The 24059-nt window shown below is 29.4% G+C and overlaps 6 protein-coding genes across 10 annotated transcripts; 4 read left to right on the forward strand and 2 right to left on the reverse strand.

Annotated features, from left to right (window-relative positions):
* The first annotated feature begins 610 nt into the window (after positions 1–610).
* LOC125069350 (RNA exonuclease 4-like) lies at positions 611–2496 on the forward strand. Its single transcript, XM_047678817.1, has 2 exons — positions 611–1065; positions 2249–2496. Exons 1-2 carry the CDS (start codon positions 730–732, stop codon positions 2399–2401), a joined length of 489 nt encoding a protein of 162 aa, XP_047534773.1. The 5' UTR covers positions 611–729; the 3' UTR covers positions 2402–2496.
* A 208-nt stretch (positions 2497–2704) lies between these two features.
* Positions 2705–7842, reverse strand: LOC125069461 (ATPase family AAA domain-containing protein 5). 2 transcript variants are annotated; one of them, XM_047678965.1, is made up of 3 exons: positions 7614–7842; positions 3932–7519; positions 2705–3355 (listed from the first exon to the last, which is right to left on the reverse strand). In XM_047678965.1, the coding sequence occupies exons 2-3, from the start codon at positions 7510–7512 to the stop codon at positions 3112–3114; spliced, it is 3825 nt and encodes a 1274-aa protein (XP_047534921.1). In that variant the 5' UTR covers positions 7513–7519; positions 7614–7842; the 3' UTR covers positions 2705–3111. The 2 variants fall into 2 exon arrangements, with proteins under 2 accessions (XP_047534921.1, XP_047534920.1); XM_047678964.1 differs by having other exon boundaries at positions 7605–7842.
* A 673-nt stretch (positions 7843–8515) lies between these two features.
* Positions 8516–12059, forward strand: LOC125069424 (cytochrome b-c1 complex subunit 2, mitochondrial-like). The gene is made up of 10 exons (XM_047678915.1): positions 8516–8657; positions 8820–8953; positions 9153–9327; positions 9519–9650; positions 10038–10208; positions 10650–10741; positions 10850–10947; positions 11073–11236; positions 11361–11582; positions 11833–12059. Exons 1-10 carry the CDS (start codon positions 8613–8615, stop codon positions 11914–11916), a joined length of 1317 nt encoding a protein of 438 aa, XP_047534871.1. The 5' UTR covers positions 8516–8612; the 3' UTR covers positions 11917–12059.
* A 1014-nt stretch (positions 12060–13073) lies between these two features.
* LOC125069276 (multifunctional methyltransferase subunit TRM112-like protein) lies at positions 13074–14411 on the reverse strand. The gene has a single exon (XM_047678712.1). The coding sequence runs from the start codon at positions 14205–14207 to the stop codon at positions 13830–13832; it is 378 nt and encodes a 125-aa protein (XP_047534668.1). The 5' UTR covers positions 14208–14411; the 3' UTR covers positions 13074–13829.
* A 203-nt stretch (positions 14412–14614) lies between these two features.
* LOC125069275 (DIS3-like exonuclease 2) lies at positions 14615–18802 on the forward strand. The gene is made up of 3 exons (XM_047678711.1): positions 14615–17396; positions 17484–17742; positions 17828–18802. The coding sequence occupies exons 1-3, from the start codon at positions 14845–14847 to the stop codon at positions 18020–18022; spliced, it is 3006 nt and encodes a 1001-aa protein (XP_047534667.1). The 5' UTR covers positions 14615–14844; the 3' UTR covers positions 18023–18802.
* A 3079-nt stretch (positions 18803–21881) lies between these two features.
* On the forward strand, positions 21882–23937 carry LOC125069326 (E3 ubiquitin-protein ligase FANCL). Of its 4 annotated transcripts, none has more exons than XM_047678784.1 (5): positions 21882–21975; positions 22123–22588; positions 22661–22819; positions 23170–23357; positions 23768–23937. In XM_047678784.1, the coding sequence occupies exons 2-5, from the start codon at positions 22147–22149 to the stop codon at positions 23870–23872; spliced, it is 894 nt and encodes a 297-aa protein (XP_047534740.1). In that variant the 5' UTR covers positions 21882–21975; positions 22123–22146; the 3' UTR covers positions 23873–23937. The 4 variants fall into 4 exon arrangements, with proteins under 4 accessions (XP_047534740.1, XP_047534739.1, XP_047534738.1 ...); XM_047678783.1 differs by having other exon boundaries at positions 21906–21975; positions 22120–22588; XM_047678785.1 differs by lacking the exon at positions 21882–21975 and having other exon boundaries at positions 22176–22315; positions 22398–22588.
* The last annotated feature ends 122 nt before the right edge of the window (positions 23938–24059 follow it).

Raw genomic sequence — 24059 nt, forward strand, 5'->3', positions numbered from 1 at the left:
ACTAGAGAGCATTACTGTACATCCGTTGTGCTGTTATTTATATTCACTTTTTATGGGTAGCTAACAGCGTGAACGTAACTGTGATCTCTCTAAGTGATTCATTATATTTGTAATTTTATTAATGACTACTTTAATTAAACAATGGGTGATTCGAAAATTAAATTTAACTCTAAGTAATAAACTTATTTAAATTGAATTAAATAAATTTTCCTTTTTTTGAGTTCGCGTGAATTTATTTACTTCAATTTGTAAAGCATAATTATATTAAAGTATAATATGATAGATTAATAAAATTATAATATTTTTTTTAATTATAGATTTTTTCGACTTCTTTTTTAAATATTACGTTATCTTTTTTTTTGTTCATAAAATAAGATGAAGTATTTTTTATAAACAAAAAATATTGCGTGATTAACACATACTTATTCTGAATTATCTAATTTCAAAGTATCCTACTAAACTAAAAACTAAGTAAAAACCACTAACTTTGGAAATTTTATCTTCCAATGCAAATTTGGATGTTTGTAGTTGGTAACACTGTGATATTATCTCTGGTAAAGGATTCCCCGAAAGGTCTCTACCGTTAGCATTTTATTATTATCGCAGCTTAGTCATATAAATATTAACAGTCTTTTCACTTCCATATTATTCTCCACTTTACACAGTACGCAGCCAGTTCTGTTGCTCACCTTGAATAGCTCTTTATAACATCATAATCGTAATTACAAAATGTCGGTTACAAACGTACTTGCCATTGATTGTGAAATGGTTGCAAGTTATAATAAAAGCTTGTTAGCGCGTGTATCCATTGTGAATCAGCATGGAAGTATTATTCTTGACGAATATGTTAAACCTACATCAACAGTCACTGATTATAGGGCTTTTGAAGACAAGAAGTGGAAATTAGAAAATGGCATAGACTTCTCCCTTGTTAAAAATAAAGTGGCCAATCTTATACAGGGACGTATTCTAGTAGGGCATTCAATACATTTCGACCTTGAAGTCTTGCAGTTGTCTCATCCTGAGAGCAAGCGCAGAGATTTGGCGAAATACAACAGTCTCCAGGTAAGAACAGTAACAATTATTCAATTTGCTTCTTTATATAAACACCATATGACCTTCTAGAAAAAACTTTTCCATGGACAACATGTTTGTTTGTGTAGACAAATGAACCACCTGATGGTAAGTGGTCACCACAATTGATATTGACGCCGTAAGAAGTTCTCATTATTCCTTACGTCTCCAATGTGTCACCGACCTTGGGAACCAAGTTGTTATGTCTCCGGTGAAATTAAATATAAACACTGTTGTGTTGTAAAAATTATATGTACCTGCATGGCGGTAGAATATATGATTACTGGGTTGGTATATAGTATCTACTCAGACGAGTTGGCACAAAGCCCTACTGAACAGTAGTACGGTAATACTGTATTGAACCTTAGGAATAAAATAATCTCTTATTGTTTACATAGGTAAATTTCGACAATTTAAAATAAATTCTTAAGATTCAGTAGTCATTTTATAATTATTTCTAGAATTTAACTTTAGCTAATAAATCTTTACACTTGTTGATACTATTTGATTTGCGTAAATTTTCTAGTTTTAAAACTTTTATTAATTATTTAAATAAGTAAAATAGTTCTATAAAGAAATAAGAAATAGTTGTTAATCGAGAGTTACATTGTCGTTATCGAGCAACTCCCACATATAATTTATAAACAACGAGTTCTTAAAATCATATCGCTGTCAATGACGAGACCGTTATAGTGGTTTCAGCGTTATTCTGTTTAGATTAACTTTATAAAACAAACTCTGTTCCTCTTACTCTGCACACATGATCAATTTACCATTCATACTGTATTTAAATTCATTTGCAATTTTAATTGTTTAATTAATAAGTTTAAACTTCGCAATCGTTTTATTAATTAGTCACTGATTTACCAGATAAGTTATATTAAATACAGGTTTTTTTTTTGTAATTATTCGCACTTCGAGAGATCTCTTACTTAAGTCGACTAACTTAATTTATTTGTAATGACGTGCTGAATATGCAAAATTATATTTTTATGCTTAATTATTTATTAAATCTTCATTCATACCCGACGTTGCTCGCTAGATTATTCAGGCGGATTTCTTAAAGAATAACGGACGTCGTTTGTTTGTCCAAAAAATACGAAATGCCGCTGAAAGCGTTATTTACTGGGAAATAGCAAATGTAGTTGTGTTTTAATGTGATTTTTATTTTCAGCGTAATGGCCAGCCTGTGGCTCTCAAGACTCTTTCCAAAAGTTATTTAGGAAGAGATATACAAAAAACCCCTGACCATGACTCCGTGGAAGATGCAAAGGCATGCATGGATATCTACCTAAAACTTGCCAATGAATGGGAAAAAAATTATTAAACTTTTTCCTTAAATAAATAATAATAAAATAAACACTTGTTTCTTTATGCTTTAAAAGAGTTAGTTTTTCTTTCTATAACCTGGGTACATATTATTTTGTTATTAATATAGTTATAATTCGAACCCTATAATATATTTTTCTTTCATTGCAGACCTTTATGCTTTCGACAAAAATTACATGTAATTTCCCTAAAGATTTTATTAAAAACAATTCATTAAAATTATATTATTTTATTACTAAAACATATTTTTTAAGCATAAATGTAATAATGATTAAATAAATATAAGTAATAATAACCATTACCGAACCTTATGTCAATTTACAACTAGTACGAATATTATAAAGTTATTTTAAATGTACTAAGTATGCTTTCGCGAAGTAGCATGTTTTTTTATTTTCAAATATTATTTAATAAACAATGAACATTAGCATTTATTAGTTTCAACAATATTACAAATATATAAGTATATAACACATACGCGATGAAATAATAGTATAGCACATTAAATAATTAAGCTAACGAAAGTCTTGATAAAAATATAATCAATTTACTATTACAAATAAATAACTAAAACTGATTTCTACTTCACATACATTACCTATATATAAGATTTTTTTTGTCTTAAACTTCACAAAATCCATTAGGTGCTTAAGTTAAAAATGAAATGTATATAATATATAATTAATTTTAAGTTAAAAATAAAATTGGTTAGGTTAGACTATCAGCAAGGTTATCAAAGAAATCATTTTTACAGAGAATATTTAGTGATTTAAGATAATGACAAAATCGATTATTTCTTTTCATGTTATAATCAGTTTTGCTCTTTTCTAATTTACATATCGTTCTGCAAGACGGCCAATAATCTAAGGCGGTCGCTCTTCGATCTAATATTGCAGAAGGATTTAAATAACTAGATAAGGTAATGTGTCGCGACACAATCCTGTCTCTCTCCCTGGAACAAAAAAATATTATTTTACAATGGTTTAAAAATAAATTCCAGGTAGCGTCTGTTGACGATTTAGCTTGTTATAAAATATAACAGTGATGCTCTCAATATAAAAAATATTTACAGTTACGAGTATATCTATATATACAATATATATTATGATTTAAATAATATATTTATCTCTCTTTTTTATGAAGTAACTAAACTAAATATATAAACTTATTAACATAAGAATTGATAACATTAAATGCTTAAATATATATATATATACCATAAATAAAATTAAAATTATTATATAATACATTAAATGAATTTATTAAATGTGCAAACTATAAATTGTTTAAACTAATCTCAGAAATCACTGTGGAAATTTTCATTCTGTTTCAGTAGAAAGCTTATGTAAGAAACAACTTATGAATATTTTATGTAATACAGCGAATGTTTTTATGATATTTGTCCATTAAGAAAAAATGTGCCATCCATTTGTCTTACTGGACATTTACAAAAAAATATTAAAAATGAATATATGTTCGAAGTAATGGATATCAATTAAAATACCATGTACAAAAATACTATTCTTACCTGTAAAAGCTCATAGTAGGGGGTGCTTGGTAATTATTACTTCTTTCAGTCTTAAATACTTTTTGAGCTTTTGAAATTGTTCTCGTCATGAGTATGTTTGAAATTTCTTCACCAATACAAATACTTTCATTATAACCATTAAAGTCCTCACTTTCCAATAGACTAGCGGTTTCGTTACAATGCCATGGTGTTGAAGTTATATTGGATCTAGTATCAGGCCTAATACTGTCAATGTAATCTACTGTACATAATGTGTCTAAAATGTCTACAACTCTATGTATATCACTTCTTTTTTCTAAATTTTTAGAATGTACTTCCATTTTGTCTTCATTTTTAATAAGACTCAAATGACTGGTTAAATTCCACCAAAAATCAAAAACATTTGGCGAACTATATGCAAATAATTGTGATTGTTTGTCAATATTACACATTGATTGAAATTCATTATAGGGTGTACTTTCCAAGCTCTCTGTATCAGCCCAAGACATGCTAGAGCTTTCATCGTCAATATTACATATAATTTGTGAATTAGTACCTTCATCAACATGGTTATTATTTTTAAATGAGTTCATGTAAAACTGTAAGCAATTTATCGTTTTTCTTATATCACCCTTAAAATAATCTAACATTTTTTCTCCAAGTCCCATAAAACACTTTCCTACATCAGCTAAGCACATAATATCCAACCATGTCCCTAGCATTCTGGGCAATAATGGACGCATATGAATAATTTTTCCATTATGTAAGAATTTTTGTAAATGTGGACATGATGGAGATGATGTCACCAAAATAACAGGTCTTTTAGAAGATTGAATTAATTGAGAAATAGCTGAACAAAATCCATCATCTTGATCAAAAATGATGTCAGCGTCATCTATTAAAATAAGTGACATAGCTGTTCTGACACATTCCTGACTTGAAGGTATTTGTGTTACGGTTTCACATGTTGGTGTTGAACTATTCTTTTTTGCATTAGTATCTATTGCTCGTTTAGGCCTACCACGTTTTTTGATATTCAACATGGTTGGTACTTCTTGTGATAATTTTTGAGAGTTTTCTATACCACTCTTAGCTCTATTCACCTTGTGAGACTGTGTAGCTTCCTGGAGATCTTGTAACATTATTTTACCATTTCTCTTACTACTAGCATTTACTTCTATGACTTTTATAGCTAGTTCTGAAGCAACAGCATAAATACTACTAGTTTTTCCAGATCCTGTCTGTCCTGTTACTATAAGTATGTTATTTGTAGACCTCATTGCATCTCTACTATCTATGTCAGAACAGTAGAAATCAGACATATCAGAAAAATCACTAGCATTAGTTTTATCTTTTATCAACTTTTCACTCCATGTCTCTAGCCATCTCTTTAATTCTTTGACACTCTCAAAATTACCAATTATTTGCTTGGATGATGTGGGTTTATATTTGTCACACCAATTAAGTTTATCTGGATTGTCATTATTAATCTCTGCACAATTTTCAATGATTTCTATACTATTATCTAGATCCATATAATTAAAATCTTTAAAATCCCCTTTACACTTATTTCTGAGCTTATGATATGTACGATAAACAGGAAATTTAGGATATGCACTCTTTATATATTTCAAAACTTTCTCTGGCTTATGTTTTAAAATAGGAACATTAGGATTTTCGTCTGAGTCTATTGTTATAAGTGATTTGAATGAATAATTGTGTGTTATATTTATTTCCTCAATATTGTTACTAGTAAGTTTAAACCAATCTTTTCCTTGAAAATTATTAAAATGCCAATCATTCTGTTGAATGTGTGAAACAGACTGAAAGTATTCAAAAAATGTGGTATTGTTTATTTGTTGTACAGTACTTTTTTTTAACTTTTCTGGAACACCACTTTTCAGAAACCTTTGTTTGGCCTCAAGGGCTGCTTGTGATAGTTGCGGTTTTATAACAAATATTGGAGCCAACTTTGATGTCTTTTTGTCATTTTTCACCTTAACATTTCTTAAATTCTTACTTCCATGAATATTTTTTGTAGATTTTAATTCTCTCTTCACTTCAGATTGTACTTTATTACTCGGATTTTTGATATGATTACTTAATTCCTTTGATTTATTAGATAACTTTAAAGTCAATTTTTTTTCTTTATCACTCGAAGGCAGTTCAACCTTTGCAATTTTTGTATCAATATCTTGAACATATTTTATTACTTTGGTTTTTGAACAATTTTCACTATTCCTTTTTTTCTTTGGTGTAAAAATGTGTAGTTCTTCATCAGAGCTGAAACAATGTACATCTTCTGTATATTTTACAGGCTTTTTAGTATTTCTTTTTGGCCTACTGTCATTATTGTTTATGTTTTCTGTGATTATATGTGTATTGACTTCATTTTTTTTATTCCGTTTTCGTTTCCTTCTTTTATTATTTTCTATTAATTCGCTATTATCTAAGTTATTTGAATCCCTGATTGGTAATTGTTCTGTTTGAGCACTCATACTGTCAGTAATACTGCACAAATCATTATTAACAGACTTGGATGTTTTTATTTTCTTCTTTCGTTTAGGTGTAAATTTTACTTTAATGATAGATTGAGTATTTTCATCAGAACAATTTACTTCAGATTTCTCGGAAGTTAATTCTGTTTCTTTAGAAACTTTTTTAAAATAACAAAGCATGTTTTCCTTTTTTCTAATGGATGGTGACAATTTTTTTAAGAATTCATTGTCTTCATCCGATACTGTCTCAAGTGGTTTACCTTCATCAATTATAGTATTTGTGTCACTAAATATATCACATAATTTAAGTGTCTTATTGTTTGGTGTAATAGCAACATTTTTTAAGGGTTCTTTTTTGGATTTGTCTAAGATATTAGACTGTGCAGACTGTTCTTTTTTGTCATTTTTGGTTAGCATATCCTTGAATAATTCCGCTCTTTTCAACATTTTATTTTTTATACAATTTTCTCTGTACTCTTCAATTTCCTTTTTCTTTAAAACTCCCTTATTTTCAGCCATTTTTTGAAGTGACAAAACTCTTTTAGCCTTCATAGCTTTTTTATCTTCAATTTCAAGTGCATTATTTTCTTCTGTGATTTTTTCTTTACCTGGGGAATTACTGCCAATACTTTTATTCCTTGAATCCATTAACAATTTAAATGCATCCATTTGTTTACTAGTTTGTGACTCTTCATCAAAACAAATAGGAGACACATCAACATTTTGTAAAATATTTACATTGTTAGTTTCCTTTTGTGTACAAGTTTTTCTTTTTCTGACCATTTTGAATAGATAGTTATTCGGTTTTGGTTCTTCTACTTTATTATTCTTATTATATATTTTGTCTGAATTATTAGGAGACTTGATTCTTAATGAATTTACTAAAATTTGGGAAACATCTAATACATCTTGATCTTCGTCGCCATCTCGCCTTAATTTATATTTTCTTAATTTCTTTTTCAATTCCTTATTGCATTTTGGTTTAAATAAGTTTTCTTTTGACCTCAAAATACGCTTATGGTTGTTATGGATCTGAAGATTAGGAGATCGTGTAGTGTTCTTTAAGTCATCAGCAAAAGATACTACCTCCAACAAATCAGACATTACTATCCTGCAATATATAGATAAAAGTTTTTGTAACATATAGCATTAAATATATAAATTTATATAATAGAATTCATTACATGTGTACAAACCCTGCATACTTCTAAATTAAGACCAAGCAGTCAGCTGTATGTATATGAACTATACATAAATGTATTTATTCAAACGCCATAAAGAGACGAAATCATTGACAAGACACCAAAAATCACCAAAATCATAAAAATCTATAAAACAATATTAATCACAATGTATGCAAAATTGGCGCCTAGCGATATTTATGACATATTATTCTTATGTCAAATAACGAAGTTGTAAGTTGACATTTATAAGTTTTTCTTTATTATTTGAATATGTATTGCAAAGGTTGTAAGTCAAAAGTTTTAATATATTAATGTTAAACAAGAGGGTTTCCGGTTTTATTTCGTTTTACTAATTAAGCAGTTTACTAGGAATTGTATGTTGCAAACTGAACTTCCTTTATATTATTTTATCTTGTACAGGTGAATAGTATACCATTTAATTATAATAATATTTAATATAATGATATATGTGTGCTCACATTATTTTTATATTTAAAATATTCCAAGGATGTATTAGTAGTATCCATTATTCTTAATACAAGATTCTGTTTGTTTTGAAAATAGCTCTTGAGCGATAAGATCATTTCTACAAGCGTATTTGTTATTAAAAGTACTGAAGTATGTTTTTTATGTATTGTTGAAGCATAATAAAAGTTTATATAAAATAAATAAACGTAGTCTAGCTAAAGTTGTAAAATATTGATACATTTTTCTTTGCAACAAATTAAAAATCAAATATCTGCTACTTACAAATTACATTTATTAATTCAATAAATAATTTTAATGCTCATATTTTTAAAAATAACTATAAATTTTTATTCCAAAAATTATAATTATTAATAAATTTGTGATAAATATTTTATTATAATAGTATATATTAGATTTGGATTTTTAATCTGTTACTCATATCTTAGTGTTGCCTACATTAATAAACGTATTCGATTTTGCGACAAGTAGGTGAAGTCCTAATAGACGGCTGGATTTAGTGAATATATATAATTTATAAAAAATACCTTTAAAATGTCGTCAAAAACACTTGCGACACCTCTTATTCGTCATGTTACGGTAATTATACTACTATTTTTGATTTAAAGCAGCTTAATCAAAATAAATTAATGATATGTCAAAACCCTGTTATGTAAAACCATATGATAGGACGACTGCGTTAAACAAATGATTTTTACTTTTAATTGAATTTAAAATATAGTAAATATTCTTAAATTCTAGACTAGGGGTTACGCCCAAGCGGCTCCAGCCCTTAAGAGAGATGCAAGAATCCAGTCCAGTGTTTTGCCCAATAAAACATTTGTCGCCGCTTTAGATAATGGTTCTCCTGTAGCTCGGGTTACTATAGCTTTCAAGTAAGTAAGATATAAGATATCAACATTTTTAACTAAAAAATATAATATGTGCTTATTTAGGAAGGAGAATTATTTTTTTAAAACTAAGAACAGAATCGTGCCATGTTTTGTCTATCCTTTTTAAAATAATTATTAGCACTTAGTACCTATAAAAAAAAAAAAATTTAATAATACTAATCTATTACTTTTTATTCTCCAGAGCTGGTTCTCGCTATGAGCCACAATCAGAGTTGGGTGTAGCCCACTTACTCCGTTCTGCAGCTGGTCTCACCACTAAAAATGCATCTGCTTTCATAATTTCCCGAAAACTAGCCCAAATTGGTGCATCATTCAGTGCATCCGGTGATCGTGAGTTCATTTACTACACAGTTGAAGTAAGTACACATATGAAATGTTTCAATCCATTATATTAAGTAATGAAACCGTAATTTTTTCTTGTATTCGACAATTCTATGTAAATAATATGAATACCATTTTAGTGACATGTTATCTTAATATTGACTAATATTGATAATGAATAATATAGTTTATTCTTTTTTATAATTAAATTATAATTTTTTAACAGGCTACTCAAAACAACCTGCAGCAGGCTTTGGAATACCTGAACAACATTGTATCAAACCAAGAATTCAGACCATGGGAACTAAGTGACAACATTCCCCGTCTTCAGTATGACCTTGCGGCATTACCTCCTCAAGTAGGCGACAGAAATGCTTATAAAATGAAAATTTTACTAAGACTACTTGTTATAGTATAGTACACAATAATATCAGTACCAATTTAAAAAAAGCTGAAAATCATAAGCATTTTATAACAAGGAAGGAAAATTTTTAAATAAACTACTATGATTGTTTTAGTTTCTTACCTTAATGGACTTTTAATACATGTTAAGTTATTAGAGTTCAAATAAAGTTACTTCGAGATCTACCAAACCATTAAAGTGAGAATTTTAAGATTATAGACTATAAAATATCATGCTATGACCCACAAAGAAAGAGCAGTAACATTTAACATTAGTTAAGCTTCATGGAGCCATTATTTACTCTGTGTAAATAATACTGTAATACAATTTTCCTATTGATAGGTTCGTGCCGTTGATTTGCTTCACAAAGCTGCATATCGCCGTGGGCTTGGTAATTCTCTCTTCATTGCTCCAAAAAAGATTGGAAACATCAGCTCTGAGTCTCTGCAGCATTTTGCAGCAAGCACTTTAACACCGGGTCGTTGTGCAGTCACCATTATTGGAAATAGCCAGGTGAACATTTTTATTATTTAGATGCTACCAAATTAGTTAAAAAACTTTGTCTATATTTGCTTAGTTCCTAATCAACTACTGCCTAAAACATTGATTTTAGAATAATGTAGCTCCCCAATTAAAAATAAGCTACAATTTTTTTATCATGTTATCAATTTGTATGCATGTGTTTTATATAAATACATGATAGTTAAAACAAAGCTCATCAGAAGCTTTAGTTTCTCTATAATGTTTAAGTGATTTTTCATTAATAATTATATGTTAGCATCACACTGCATGCAAAATAAAAAATAGACTTAATTGGAAAATTATTCATCATAATAAATTTTTAATTTAAATATATTATATTAATTGCTTGAATATGTCTGTTAAAGCTATGCAAAATTATATAATTTGTAGTAAAAATTCTTATTCTATGACTATTATTATTTTTATTTATAGGAAAATGCTACTTTGGTTGCTCAAGCACTTCAGTTGCCAACTGCCAGTGAGGCACAGAGCAATCCCTCTACATACCATGGTGGAGAATTAAGGTAATATCCATACCATTAAATAATAATTTGAAACATGACATGCTGATTAGGGTCAATGTACAAATATTGAAAATATGTTATGATTTTTTAAATGTTGCATTTTTACAGAAAAGAAATGGGTGGTGATTTAGCTCATGTAGCTTTGGCTGTACAAGGTGCTCCTGCAGGTTCCCCACAGAGTCTTGCACTTGCAGTTGCTGCTAAAGGTATATAAAGTTATGAATCTGTACATTACAATGGTACATAAAAAGCACATCAACAAAACATCATTGGTCACATTTTGGGTGATATAAGAAATTTGTGTTCTTTATTAAGATTGTTATTTTTAAAGCACTCGGCAATGGTCCTATCACCAAATGGGGAGCTGACAACACACCTCTTGCTAAGGCTATTGGGAATATTGGACCGTTTGCTGCTGCTGGTTTTAATGTTTCATACTCTGACAATGGTCTGTTTGGATTGGTGCTCTCTGTCCCTAAGGACGAAGCTACTACTGTAAGTATAATATTACTAGAAAATAATTAAAGAAATTTGAGAATGAAAGTAGGAAATACATATTAAAAATTTAAAAAACAAAAATATTATATTCACTTCATTTTTATTGTCGCATAATTTTAAGGCCGTGAAAGCAGCTGGTAAACTCTTAAAGAACCCGAACTTGAGTGCTGATGCTGTTAAGGCTGGTAAAAACCAACTAAAATTGCAAGTATTGACTGAAGCAGAAGAAGGAACCACACTCGCCGAGTCTATTGCCTCTCAAGGCTTATACACTGGTGTTGTGAAATCACCAGCTGAGATTGCGGCAGCTATTGATCAACTATCAAACAGTGATATTTCTCAGGTAGCCTTAGAAATTATTTACATTGAAATTATAACTTAGAAACGTTATGTTTATTAGACAAATTTCTTGATAACTATTATTAAATATAAATGTCAAATATGAAATCTCCAAAATCCCTACCTTAGAGATTTTAAAGATGATTCAGATAAAATTATGATTTACTCGTGACAAGGATGGATGTGAGGAAGGAATTATTTTTATTGTTAGATGTTATTGCACCTTTAAATAAAATCTGAAAATTTTATTTCAGGCTCTTTCAAATGCAGCAAAGAACAAGATTTCCATGGGTGCAGCTGGAAATCTAACCCTCGTCCCATATGTTGATGAGCTATAAAGCCTGTTATAGTCATTATTAGTAGAAAGTCAAAAGTAACCACATGACTATCAACAACCACAAGCAAAAAAATACCAATTTAATATAGATCATTGTTTAATATAATTTATTGTTGTATTAAATAAACAAGCTGTTTATTTCAATGGCTTATTTTTTCTAACTAAACACCATTCCACTTTAATTATAATGATAACATAACAAAATCATAATATTTTTCTAGTAAGCATATAAAAGCACTTTTAAATAATTATGTTAAGTATTGAATTAAATATAAAGCTCAGAATGTATGATTTTATCTAGAATCCACTAGAATGTGAGTAGTTACTCATTCAGTACTCTTTGCACACCTAAGTAAATAGTGGTGGATTAGAGAACATTTAAAAGGGATTATCAATTGCTATCATCTATTTGTATAGAAAATCTTACAAAAATTTAACATCTTTTTGCTATAAGAATTATATATATTCAGTATATAAAAAATACAAAAGCATAATAATTTAACATACAAATCTTAAAGTACATTCACTGTAAATTACATAGATTTTGAACTTCTATATCTCAAGAAAGTTAAAATAGGAAAAAGCAAAAAGAAACATATAGTTTATATACTTAACATAAATATAATTTACATTAAGTATATAAACTATTCTTTGAAATAACTTGCAATTGAAAAATCGATGGGTTGGATTTTTTTCTGCTTAGGACTATTAAACAATTCATGTATATCTTGAATCTTGATATACACAATGGAATATATAAGCAATATATAAGAAGAGTTAAAGAAAAGCGAAATGTCGATCCATTATTATTATATGTATTATATTTTGATTGGTAACATTTGTTTAAAATATAATATGGTTAGCAAGTTTAATTCAAATTTTTTTCAGAGGACCCAAAGTACTATAAAACACAATAAGCCTTTTTTAATATCATTTGATCAATCTAATCAAGAATTTTATTTTCTTGTTAAACTGCATCTTTTATTACTTTTGTCATAATTGGTCAAGTTAATAAAATATCATTAGTATGGTTGGTTACATAAAACTAATACATACCTCCTGGAATAGAGATTTTAATTTCATTTAAAAATATAAAGTCTCTTGCACAATCAAAGCAAAACAACTTATATATTTAATCAATAAAACTACTATTTGAAGATATATATTTATTTTTTGACCAGCTCTTTCTTTAAACTTCTAATATTCATTGCAGTACAATTTGCAAAAAAATGTCGGAATGCAAAACAATAATGAAATATGATTTCACAATTTAATTATATCCCAGAGGCAAAACATATTTGTATGCAATTTTAGAAAATAACATTTGAAGGGATATTAAATTATAAATTTCTAACATACATATAAATTTATTATAAAGCTACTAATTAAAAGTTTTTACAAATGTTAAGCTGTACATAAAACCTCAATGTAATTAACAATTAAATATTGCAAAGGAAAATTTTAGATATTGTTGTATCTTTATTATCTTATTCCTATTTAAGAAAATTAATAATTAAAAAAAAGCAACAATTTTATCTAGAAGGCATTAAAAGATTTCACAGGAATGTTTATAATTACAAAATGAATACAGAGAGCTATACTAAACATTAGTTCTAATATTTAGATCTAATCGGCAGCAATTCTCCTAATTAATGATAGTAAAAAAATCATAATCTAAATTATTTGAAATCATTACAATATTTATGATTCAATAAAAGAAAACCATCATAGTAATAATCACATTACAAAAGTAACTTAAACAAGTAATTATGTAATATTGTTTTGACTATTTAATCCATTAATTATGAGTTTAAATGCCATACTTGAAAATGTAACCAATTTCAGCGTTGTAAATTTGTAACGCTGTTTTTTGATTCAGGTTATATTAATATAACATTTATTTATATACTTCATTTATTGCACTTCTGCTTCTGTTAATAACATATTAGGGATGCCTTTGGTTATAGGAAATTGTCGACCCGATTCAGGACAAGTCAAATAACCCTCTTCCACTTCTACCTCTAATAGAACTCGGTGTGCTTTTTTCAAGAATTCCTTGTCTTCATCATAGTTTCGTTCAATAGTTTGTGGTAAGCCTTCACTATGACCTATGCTGTCTGCTGCTTTCCACAATACTTCCCAATCTAATTTAGGGATAATTCTAGAAATGAAGTCGGGATTAAAATCAACTTCATTCACTTTAATATTCGTAGCGTTAATGGCAAGTGGATAACCTGTAAGAACTCCTTTTAAGCATTTTGATGTGAGCATGTTGTGAGTAATAAGCTTCATAATGTGTATAATTAATTATGCCACTTATGATTAAAAAAGTAATGTCTTCACTAAATCACATGTAGCGATTTTTTATTTTTAATGTTTATTTATACCGCCTTACAATTTTGTAGGTTTTTTTTCTTTAAATTGACATTTCACATTTACTATTTTACTTGACATATTGTCTCAGTGTGACATGCTATTATTTGCAATTACAGCGTATTTATAATAATAACTACATAGTTGAGAGGTTGAGAGGTATGTATTCTACTTGTTTAATTTCTTGATGAGAAACTATATTTTGTACCGTAAATTTTAAGTTCAAAGCCTATTCATTAGTTCCATATATATGGTCTTATGCCCTTTCTAATAACAAAGTCTAGATACAGACGCACAATTTTTATTTGGATTTCAGATAAAATTCTTCAATATTTCAAATTTAAAAGAATATGGAAAAGGAAAATAATTATAGAAGTCTGACACTCAAAATCTTAGCCTGGCAACACAATTTAGGTCAATATCATCCATTTAGCAAAAAGCAATATTAATTATGCAGAATGCAGATAACATGTTAACAACTAATTATTTACTCAATATTACGCCAATTGCTTAAAATTATATTTTTAAAGAAAAGGTTAAAAAATTCTCGTTAGTGATGTCTGACTTACTAGAAAATCACTTGGCAAAAAAACAGGAGCAGACTAACCCATCCACGTCACAATCAACAAACTTGCATACAGTACCGTCAGGGAGTTCTCATAATATTATTAATGATATTGGAACGGATTTGAAAGAAATGTCAGCGTCGTCTTCTGCATCTCATTCACAAGAGGAGCAAACCGAGAAGATGTCTTCCGACATACATACACTCAGCGTTAGCGATAGGTCGGAGGGCAATCAAAATATAAATATCAATAGTGAAGAAAATTCCATACAAAATAATTCTTCGAGTGGATCGAAAAAAAGGAATGCCAGAAAAAAAGAACGATTGAAAAAATTGCAGATACATTCACCAAACGAGAGCAACCAGGACTTTAAGCCTGAAGCTATTCAAACTGCGCCTCCAGTTCCAACGCAAAATGGTATAAATTCATTGCAAAATTTTTTCCTAAAACAAGTTGCTCCATTGTATGCTAATACTAGTTCAAGTTATTTAGAAAATCTCGCACATCATCCACAACTACATTTAATGCAAAGTATGCAATTAAGGGAAATGTTTCTACATTATCAGTTTGCATCAAGTGCACCAAATACTCCTTTAATGCAACAAGCCCATGGTTCCAATTCTCACAACTTTGTGAATTCAGCATTTGCATATCAACATCCACCAAAATATTTTCAAAATGCAATGCAGCATCCTTTACTTAGTAAAACTTTTGTAAATGCTAATCATTGCAATATGCATCAATCTTCCAGTTTTCACCCAATGACAAAAAGTAATAGTTTTTCTAATTCCCAAGAGACTAAGACTAATAATTCTCCAAGAACACAAAGAAAGCAGAAGAAACAAGACAATAAAGACAATGATGTCAAAAAGTTTAATCCTTACATCTCTCTAGAAGAGGTAGAATTAGGTTTACAAAATAATACATTACTAGAAGGAGTATTAAGAATAAATCCTAAACAATTTCAGCATTCATATGTTTCAAGTACTGATAGAAGTGAGCAAGATGTTCTTATAGATGGTATTAAGAATAGAAATCGTGCCTTGGAAGGTGATGTTGTTATCGTTCAATATATTGACAGCGAGAGTGAAGAAAATACTGATTCTAATGAAGATAATAAGCAGAAAAGAGGCAAAGTAGTGTTTATAAAAGAAAAGGTTCACACAAGATCATGCATTGGAAAATTAAAACTGATGCCTGATAAGAATAGACAAAGAGCATTATTTGTACCCAGGGATCACAGAATACCAAGGTTAAACATACCATTTACAAATTGGCCGGATAATTTCTATCAGGATTCAAAAAGTTATGAAAACACTTTGTTTTCAGCTAAAATCATTGACTGGTTTGATGTACGGTTTGCTTTGGGTAAATTAGTCTGTAATATAGGAGAATCAGGTGATATGCAAACAGAAACTAAAGCAATTCTGGCTCAAACTGACTTGGATATAACACCATTTGGCCCAGAGGTAAGGCATTTATATCCTCGTTTAGATTATACAATTCCTGAAGAAGAAAAGAATATAAGGGAAGATTGTAGAAAGTTATGTATCTTTAGTATAGATCCAGCTAATTGTCGTGATATCGATGATGCTGTTTCATGTAAAAAACTTGATAATGGCAACTATGAAATTGGAGTCCATATTTCAGATGTTGCTCACTTCTTGACTGAGAATACAATTTTGGATGAAAAAGTAGCAGAAAAAGCTACAACTATATATTTGGTTGAGAAAGCATACCACATGCTGCCAGATGATATGTGCATGCTGTGTTCTTTATTTCCTGGAGTAGATAAACTTGCATTCTCTATATTTTGGGAAGTTACAGAGAGTGGTATAGTCATAAATCATAGGTTTGCAAAGACAATTATACACTCATGCTGTCAATTAGCCTATGAACATGCTCAAGCAGTACTTGAATGCAAAGAAAATGCTGAAGACAATTTTCCCGAAATATATAATGGGTTTAACTATCAAGATGTGTACCAAACAATTAAAATATTAGGTAAGCTGTCGGCAATATTTAGAAAAAATAGATTTGAGGGTGGTGCATTGCGAATCGATCAGCCTAAGGTGTCATTCCATTTAAGCCCTGTAAATGGATTGCCAGATTCTTTTTGCATTTATCAAAGTCAAGAAAGTCACCAGCTGATTGAAGAGTTCATGCTTCTTGCTAACATGACTGTAGCTAAGAGAATATATGATGACCATCCACAATTAGCTGTCTTGAGATGCCATCCTACACCTAGTATTTTTATGCTAAGACAGCTTGCTAAGTCATTGAAACCAATGGGTATTGATCTAGAAATTTCATCTGCTGGTGATTTACACAGATCACTTTTGTCCTATGCTGGACCTGATTCTGAAGATAGGGGAAAAGGTATGGTCCTGAACATGCTGTGTGCTAAGCCAATGACGAGAGCAAAATATTTTTGTGCAGGCGGACAAAGCGAAGAAGATTTCCACCATTATGCCTTAAATGTACCTCTATATACTCATTTCACTAGTCCAATAAGGCGTTATGCAGATATAATGGTTCACAGGTAAATTTATTCAATAAATATATCTTATTCTGTCATTAAAAATTACCTACTTTTATAGATTACATTACAAACAAAACACTTTTTCAGATTATTAGCTGCTAGCTTAAATTATAGAGATCTACCTAAATGGGATGTGGACAAAGTTAGCATGATTACTGCACAGTGCAATAAGCAAAAGTATAATGCTAAAAAGGCAGGGGAATTATCAACAGAACTATACACTCTGAAGTACATCGAATTGAACTCGCCTCTTGTTACTGAAGCTGTTGTCGTAGAAGTAAAAGAAAAATACATAGATGTAATAATAGTGGCAATGGGTTTAAATAGAAGAATATTTTTCAACAATGTAAGCTATAATTTTATTTATTACTTGATGTTTTCTTGACCAATTAACATTATCTGGACTTAAGATTACCTTAATTTCTTTTCAGGATTTTCCTGGGGATTATAAGTGTATAAAAAACGATGCAGGTATAAAATTGTCAAAAATGGAACTGACATGGAATGCCATTGAAGATTTGCCAACAATAACACAGGTTATTGAAGTTTTCTCAATACTACAAGTAGAAATGCACAAAGGTGATGATATGGTGAAAGTAGAGACAAAGCTTGTAAGGCCGAAATAATTTATTTTAACTAATTTTACATATTGTATAATTTTACAAGATTTTTTTTTAATAATTTGTATTATTTTAATTATTTGACAAATGAAAGTACACATTTCAGGTTGTAAATTTTTAAAAATTATTATTTTTGTACTAATTCTCAGGTACTTGCACTTTATTGCGCACAAATACAATTATGACGACAATTATATGTAAAAATAAACTAAAACTGATTAAAAAAAAGTAATGAATTTATTCTAATAAAATAATGTATAGTATATGAATGAGATTTATAATATCCAATAGGTTGACAAACTATGCATGTTATAATTTTTTTTTTAATGTGTACTCATTCGACCCTGTTGTAATTTTGTTTGAGGTATTTCTTGTTTATTTATTCTGACAACTATTTTGATACTTTTACATCTTATGACATTTATCTGTAGGTATTTTGGGATATTAATTGTTTTTCAATTTACATTGATGCATTTTTGTGCAAATTTTACAAATAGTAAAAAGCTTAAAATATATATCTAGATTAAAAAAAATAGTAGTATGATGAAAATTTTAACGAAAACAGCAATAATTCTTGCCTAATACCGCATAATATAAATGAATTTAAAAATACAAATTTTTGTAGAATGATATATATGCATAGTTTTTAACTTGTTTATGCTAAAATTACATTGCATATTTTAATCAAATATTGTATACATTTTTAATAATTTGTTTCGAGTATATCTTTTGGAAAAAAATTTAAATACATATCCTATATGTAAATTATTTATACGAATATCTCATTTTTAACTTGAAACTTTAATTGGATGATATGAAAGTTAAATTTAATTGCAAAAAGGATACATATTTGCATAGTATAGCTTTTATGATGATAAAAATTCAATTTTTATAAAAACTATTGCAAAGCAGTATTAAAATTTAAAAATAAAATTAAAATGAAATAATATATAGTATATAATCTGGTAGTTTATATTTTTTATAAAATGATTGTATAATTTTTAGCTATTACTTATATTTAAGAGTAGAATCAGTAATTTATTCAAAATTACTATTTTCTTACTACCTCTCAGCATTTTATGGGAATTAATACTTAGGAAATGTGTAGTACAATTAATTGTTATAATATAGACATTAGATTAAGTGTATGCATTCAACAAATTAGTTTTTTTTTATTTTAAAATTTCTTTAGTGTTAAACCCAACCTTCCTATAAGACCATTAATTATAGGTAAACCGCTGTAAACTTGGGAAGGGTGTCACTGGGAGTCTAAAAATCTAAATATCAACCAAATTCTACTGCCACCAGTAGAATTAATTGATTGCCATCTTGATTTAAAAAGGGGCTTTAGTTGATATAATAATATTTTTTTGAAATTAAGGGATAAAAATTGGCTAATTATTATCTATTAATATAATAAGTAACAAATTATTTTGAAAGGTGAAAGCTTTTTTCCGGATCGTAGATAAATGAAAAAACATTTACAAGAGGAGTGTGGCGATGAACGAAAAAATTGTAATTTTCGAAGCACCAGGATTAGAGACGATAATTTGTTTTCTCTGGTCACTAAATCTTCTCGCGAGCCGAATATGAGACTTAGTCAATCCGAATCAGGAAGAAAGATCGTGTTGTTGATTATACTAGATCGTAACCCAACAACGTGAACAACGAAAGTGGGAACAATTTGAACAAATATTTTTTACTTATATGCAAGTACAATGGGCCGAATGTGATTATTATAAAAGATGAAAATATATACAAAATAATAAACGAATAGATACATACGTATACGCCTACGATATGTATAGTCCGGTTTTTTCTTGATTATCGCGAGATAATCAAGATCGTCCTCGGAATATAAAAATGAAATTATTTTAAGTGATGAAGAAAATTTCGATAAATCAATTTGTACGCAATTAATAACTAAAAATAATTAAAGACCTAAAAATTTTATTTTATTTTGTTCAATTAATTATCAGAGAATTGTACCAGAAATAAATATATTAATATGTATTAAACGTGTTATTTACTTCACGCTTACGCTACAAAAATATATTTATTTCCTTGATACATGAAAAATAAACTGAATAAAATTTCTTAAGCAAGAACTGATAAATAATTAAGCGCCGCAGACTGTCTGGAGGGCCAAACATACAGCGGTTTACCTACGTCCTTAATAGGTTTCAAATATGTGTTTCAATTATGGTGTTTTTGTAAGCAGTGTTAACTTGTAAGTTGCAGGTGGAAATTCGGACAAGCTCAAATAATTTTTTATGTGCATAATTTGTACAGCGGTTAACATGAGTATCGCCGTGGAATAAGATCCTCTACTCAACAGTGAGACATTTTCAAGCTTTTTCTTCGCTTTTTTACTGTAGAGATTCATGTGCTCATTACGTGGTAATAATAATGTTATAATTAATAGCAATATTGGTATATTGGAGGTGGCACCACTAGCGCTTGAGAATCATATTATGTATAACTATGCAGCATTACATTAAAATAATAAACATGAGATGATATGAATAATACAAATAATACCTAATTTTTTTTATTACTTTGCAAATTTATTGGGTATTCCTTTATATATAATTATATCATCGCTTTAATTTACCTAGCAATAAAAAAATATTAGTATTAACTATCGCCAGTTTCGAGTGCGAACGCTTGCCACAGTCGGTCACGCGTTTCGTTATTCTATTGAGCTTCAGAAATTCGGATTCGCCGCGATTCTCTTGTGCGTACCACTGCGTTCAGAAGGATCGTACCTAAGCGCGAGAATTTGGGGACAAATTTAGTCAGTCGGAAACATGGAGTTGAATGGAGCGGTTACTTTGAAGTTGGCTTACTGTCACTGGAAGAGAAAAAAAAAACAGAAGGGAAGTTTCAAAACAACACTTAATATAACGTCTTGCTCTAAAGAGGTGGTTACTAAATATTCGTTTTGAATTCACGCGATGCTAGTGAACACGATGTATTGGCTTTGAGCGCGAGGCATTAATCTAGTTCTAGAGACCTAGAACAATGCATTATTTTTAAAGTTATACTTCTTTTTTCATAAAAAAAAATATGAGAGTGAATTTCTATGATGGGCGCGCATCGGGTGACTTAAAGGAGTTTTCTTAAATTGGCAGCGTAAGTAGTAATAGTAGTTGGTACTTGGTAGTGGCAGTATGAAAAAATTTGTTTTTGCAATGATTTATTGACAAACGAGTATTTATACAAAAAATGAAATAATAAATAACCATTGTTGATATAAGAAAATAATATGAAATAAATAGCCAATTATTGTCAAAACTATTCATTATTTCAGATGCTGATGTAACATATTGTGGCATGCACTTGTTGTTGCTAACGGTGTATCGACGTACTGCTACATGTTACAAACAACCAGTGGTACCCACTCCGTCTTGTCACTAGATCGCTTGCGCATGCTACCGTGACGCCCCGACGGATGGCCCACCGTTGTGGGCCTCCAAGCTAGAGGAGTCACAGAGAACCCCTCCTACTCTTGGCAAAGCTTACAACAGGGGGAGAAGGTACGCATAGCGCCGACGCCTTCTCCACGGTCATCTTCAGCGGAGCGAGTCCGCAGCGGCACTCTTTCTGCAATATTACACTTTCGCAGAAAAAGACCATCTCGTTCCAGCACCTCTTACTGCGTGGCATGGTGGTTATCACGCTAGGCAACGAGAGATCTCCGCCGACTTTTGCCACCAGGGAATCTCTGAGGGTAAACCCTCAATCGTTTTCTTTATATTCAAAGAAGTCATCGCCCAAAGACACTGGTTCAAAGTGTGGTGGAGGCTTTAGAATAGGTTTTCAATAATAGTGAATGCTCTATGATAATTATTAATTTGACAGATGACAATACATATTGTAATCAAAATAAAATAATAACCACTAAACTAAAAACTAAGAATTGAATTGAAATTAATAACAAGTATACACGATATGAGGTTATCATTTTAAACTTTAATAAACAATACATTTTTATATAATAAATTGTTGTTATCTACAGCATACAATGTCCATTAAAAACCGTTATTAATTTTATGTAGTTGTAAAACATTTGATTGAATATAATGTTAGATTTGTTTTAGAAGATTGCTGAAGAACATTGTAATAACATGTATGAACCTAAAATAGATAACTTGCTTGGCCTGTTCTTAGAAAATGATATAAAAGTTATTGACACAGTCAGTTTAGATATAATTGATAAAGAGTTTATTGAAGAACTTAGAAATTTGCCCGAGGATATATCCCTGTCTTTTGGCAGAAGTCTTCGGGAATTTAAATGTACTGTACAAGATTATGAAAGTCAAAGAGTACATGAAATATTTTTGAATTATAATGGTCTTCATAAACTGACTATTTCTAGAGTTAATCTTCCTCACTCACAATTGCAAGAATGTGAATATTCCTCAATTGGAGAGGTTGTACTCGCTTTTCGTCAATACATTAACAGCTTAAGCTTATATTTTCAAGAACTAGAAAGTATAGACACATCTTTTACTGTGATGGAACCAGTCAAACCTACCTTTAAAGATGATTACAGGAGAATATTACTTGGTTTGCTGTTCATTACATTTTTGTTGTTAAATTATTTTTGTATTCAATAATATACATTTATATGACTTGCAGATGAAAGAACATGGTTGCACGTTGAAGTGACCAGTAATGGTTCAGCAACGAATATTCATCTTGTTGGTCAGTCAGAACATTGGCATGACAAACTACAAGCTGGCCTATTAGCTTGGGATCATGATAAAGACATAGTGAGCAACATTACAGACATATTTGGTAAATAACAACATTTACCATATACACATTTAAAAAAAAGATGTGCATTGTGGAAATGAAGTTGCTTTTGCTATATATACTGTTTACTAAATAACAGACACATTAATTAAACAAAATTATTATCAAAAATATGGTGTAAATTAAACCAATAACAAAGAATAAAATAGTTATTTAATATAAATCCATTTATAAAGAAAAGAAAAGGTTGTCTCTGGAAGGGGCATAACGCTTCTTCTTTCCTTAGAGATTTCATTCTCTCTGTAAACTATGTCAAAGAACAAGAAAACAAAGAACTATGTCTAGTCATAGTATTTCATTTATAAAATAAAACTTGCTTTTTCTTTTTGTAGATTTGATAAAATCTTCATCTTTTGTCAAACAATTAGACAAAGTAGAAGCAACAAATGATAACAGAGTTGACTTTCCCTCATGTGCCATATGCTTCTGTGTTGAGTTACCAGACAACCCAGGAGTACCACAACCAGTGTGTCAAAATCCTAATTGTGGAGTTTACTTCCATAAAAGTTGTTTATTTCAGGTAATAATTGTCTATATTGACGTATCGAAATTATTGCAGGTTTTCTAAGGTTGCTTTATAATAGTCTACCTTTAGAATAGATCAAGTTAAAGTTAAAAATGTTCAATATTTGATTAGGTTTTTAAATTATGTATTAAAATTGGTCTATGTAAAAATAGAATGGTACTGCAACCCTAGTTCAGGCTTACTCAAATATACAACTAATGATCAATTATTATTTTAACATTTTTCTTTACAATTATTAGTATCTAATTTTAAAGACTTGTTTATTTCATAAAGATGTTAGGGTATTTCGCAGTACATAATAAAAAAAAATAGAATTATATCATTATTGAATCTTTTTACTACAAGTTTTTATCACTTAAATGGTTCAAAAGAAAATATGAAAAAAAAAATTGTTTTTGTTTCAGTGGCTTGTTGCTTGTGAGGGAGGTCGCCTGCCTGCATTTGGTGTTGCAAATGGCAGTTGTCCAACATGCCTTCAATCTATAACATGCAGTGAAAAAGACAACTAGCTTACGTTTTATAGCATATACTATTGTGTACTATTTATATTTCTTTAATAAAGGTTTAAACTATTTCAGTGTGTGATTATTTTTTTTCTAACTCATAAATAGCACAACTTTTATAAATATTAGGAAAAGATATTGGATGCAGGATAAACTGCTAAACTTTTCAGATATGTACATATTTTGTTGAAAT

Source organism: Vanessa atalanta, chromosome 15, assembly GCF_905147765.1.
Source record: "Vanessa atalanta chromosome 15, ilVanAtal1.2, whole genome shotgun sequence".
Taxonomy (NCBI): domain Eukaryota; kingdom Metazoa; phylum Arthropoda; class Insecta; order Lepidoptera; family Nymphalidae; genus Vanessa; species Vanessa atalanta.

What these genes read in the sequence shown, in the direction of transcription:
- LOC125069275 (XM_047678711.1), top strand. Translation starts at nt 14,845, where the DNA reads ATGTCTGACTTACTAGAAAATCACTTGGCAAAAAAACAGGAGCAGACT. An exon ending in GCAGATATAATGGTTCACAG is followed by an intron (nt 17,397 to 17,483) that starts GTAAATTTATTC and finishes ACACTTTTTCAG; the next exon opens with ATTATTAGCTGCTAGCTTAA. An exon ending in GAAGAATATTTTTCAACAAT is followed by an intron (nt 17,743 to 17,827) that starts GTAAGCTATAAT and finishes ATTTCTTTTCAG; the next exon opens with GATTTTCCTGGGGATTATAA.
- LOC125069350 (XM_047678817.1), top strand. Translation starts at nt 730, where the DNA reads ATGTCGGTTACAAACGTACTTGCCATTGATTGTGAAATGGTTGCAAGT. An exon ending in CGAAATACAACAGTCTCCAG is followed by an intron (nt 1,066 to 2,248) that starts GTAAGAACAGTA and finishes TTTTATTTTCAG; the next exon opens with CGTAATGGCCAGCCTGTGGC.
- LOC125069461 (XM_047678965.1), bottom strand. Translation starts at nt 7,512, where the DNA reads ATGTCTGATTTGTTGGAGGTAGTATCTTTTGCTGATGACTTAAAGAAC. An exon ending in CCTACTATGAGCTTTTACAG is followed by an intron (nt 3,356 to 3,931) that starts GTAAGAATAGTA and finishes TTTTTGTTCCAG; the next exon opens with GGAGAGAGACAGGATTGTGT.
- LOC125069276 (XM_047678712.1), bottom strand. Translation starts at nt 14,207, where the DNA reads ATGAAGCTTATTACTCACAACATGCTCACATCAAAATGCTTAAAAGGA.
- LOC125069326 (XM_047678784.1), top strand. Translation starts at nt 22,147, where the DNA reads ATGTATGAACCTAAAATAGATAACTTGCTTGGCCTGTTCTTAGAAAAT. An exon ending in TTACAGGAGAATATTACTTG is followed by an intron (nt 22,589 to 22,660) that starts GTTTGCTGTTCA and finishes TATGACTTGCAG; the next exon opens with ATGAAAGAACATGGTTGCAC. An exon ending in CAACATTACAGACATATTTG is followed by an intron (nt 22,820 to 23,169) that starts GTAAATAACAAC and finishes TTCTTTTTGTAG; the next exon opens with ATTTGATAAAATCTTCATCT.
- LOC125069424 (XM_047678915.1), top strand. Translation starts at nt 8,613, where the DNA reads ATGTCGTCAAAAACACTTGCGACACCTCTTATTCGTCATGTTACG. An exon ending in TCATTTACTACACAGTTGAA is followed by an intron (nt 9,328 to 9,518) that starts GTAAGTACACAT and finishes ATTTTTTAACAG; the next exon opens with GCTACTCAAAACAACCTGCA. An exon ending in ACTTGCAGTTGCTGCTAAAG is followed by an intron (nt 10,948 to 11,072) that starts GTATATAAAGTT and finishes TTATTTTTAAAG; the next exon opens with CACTCGGCAATGGTCCTATC.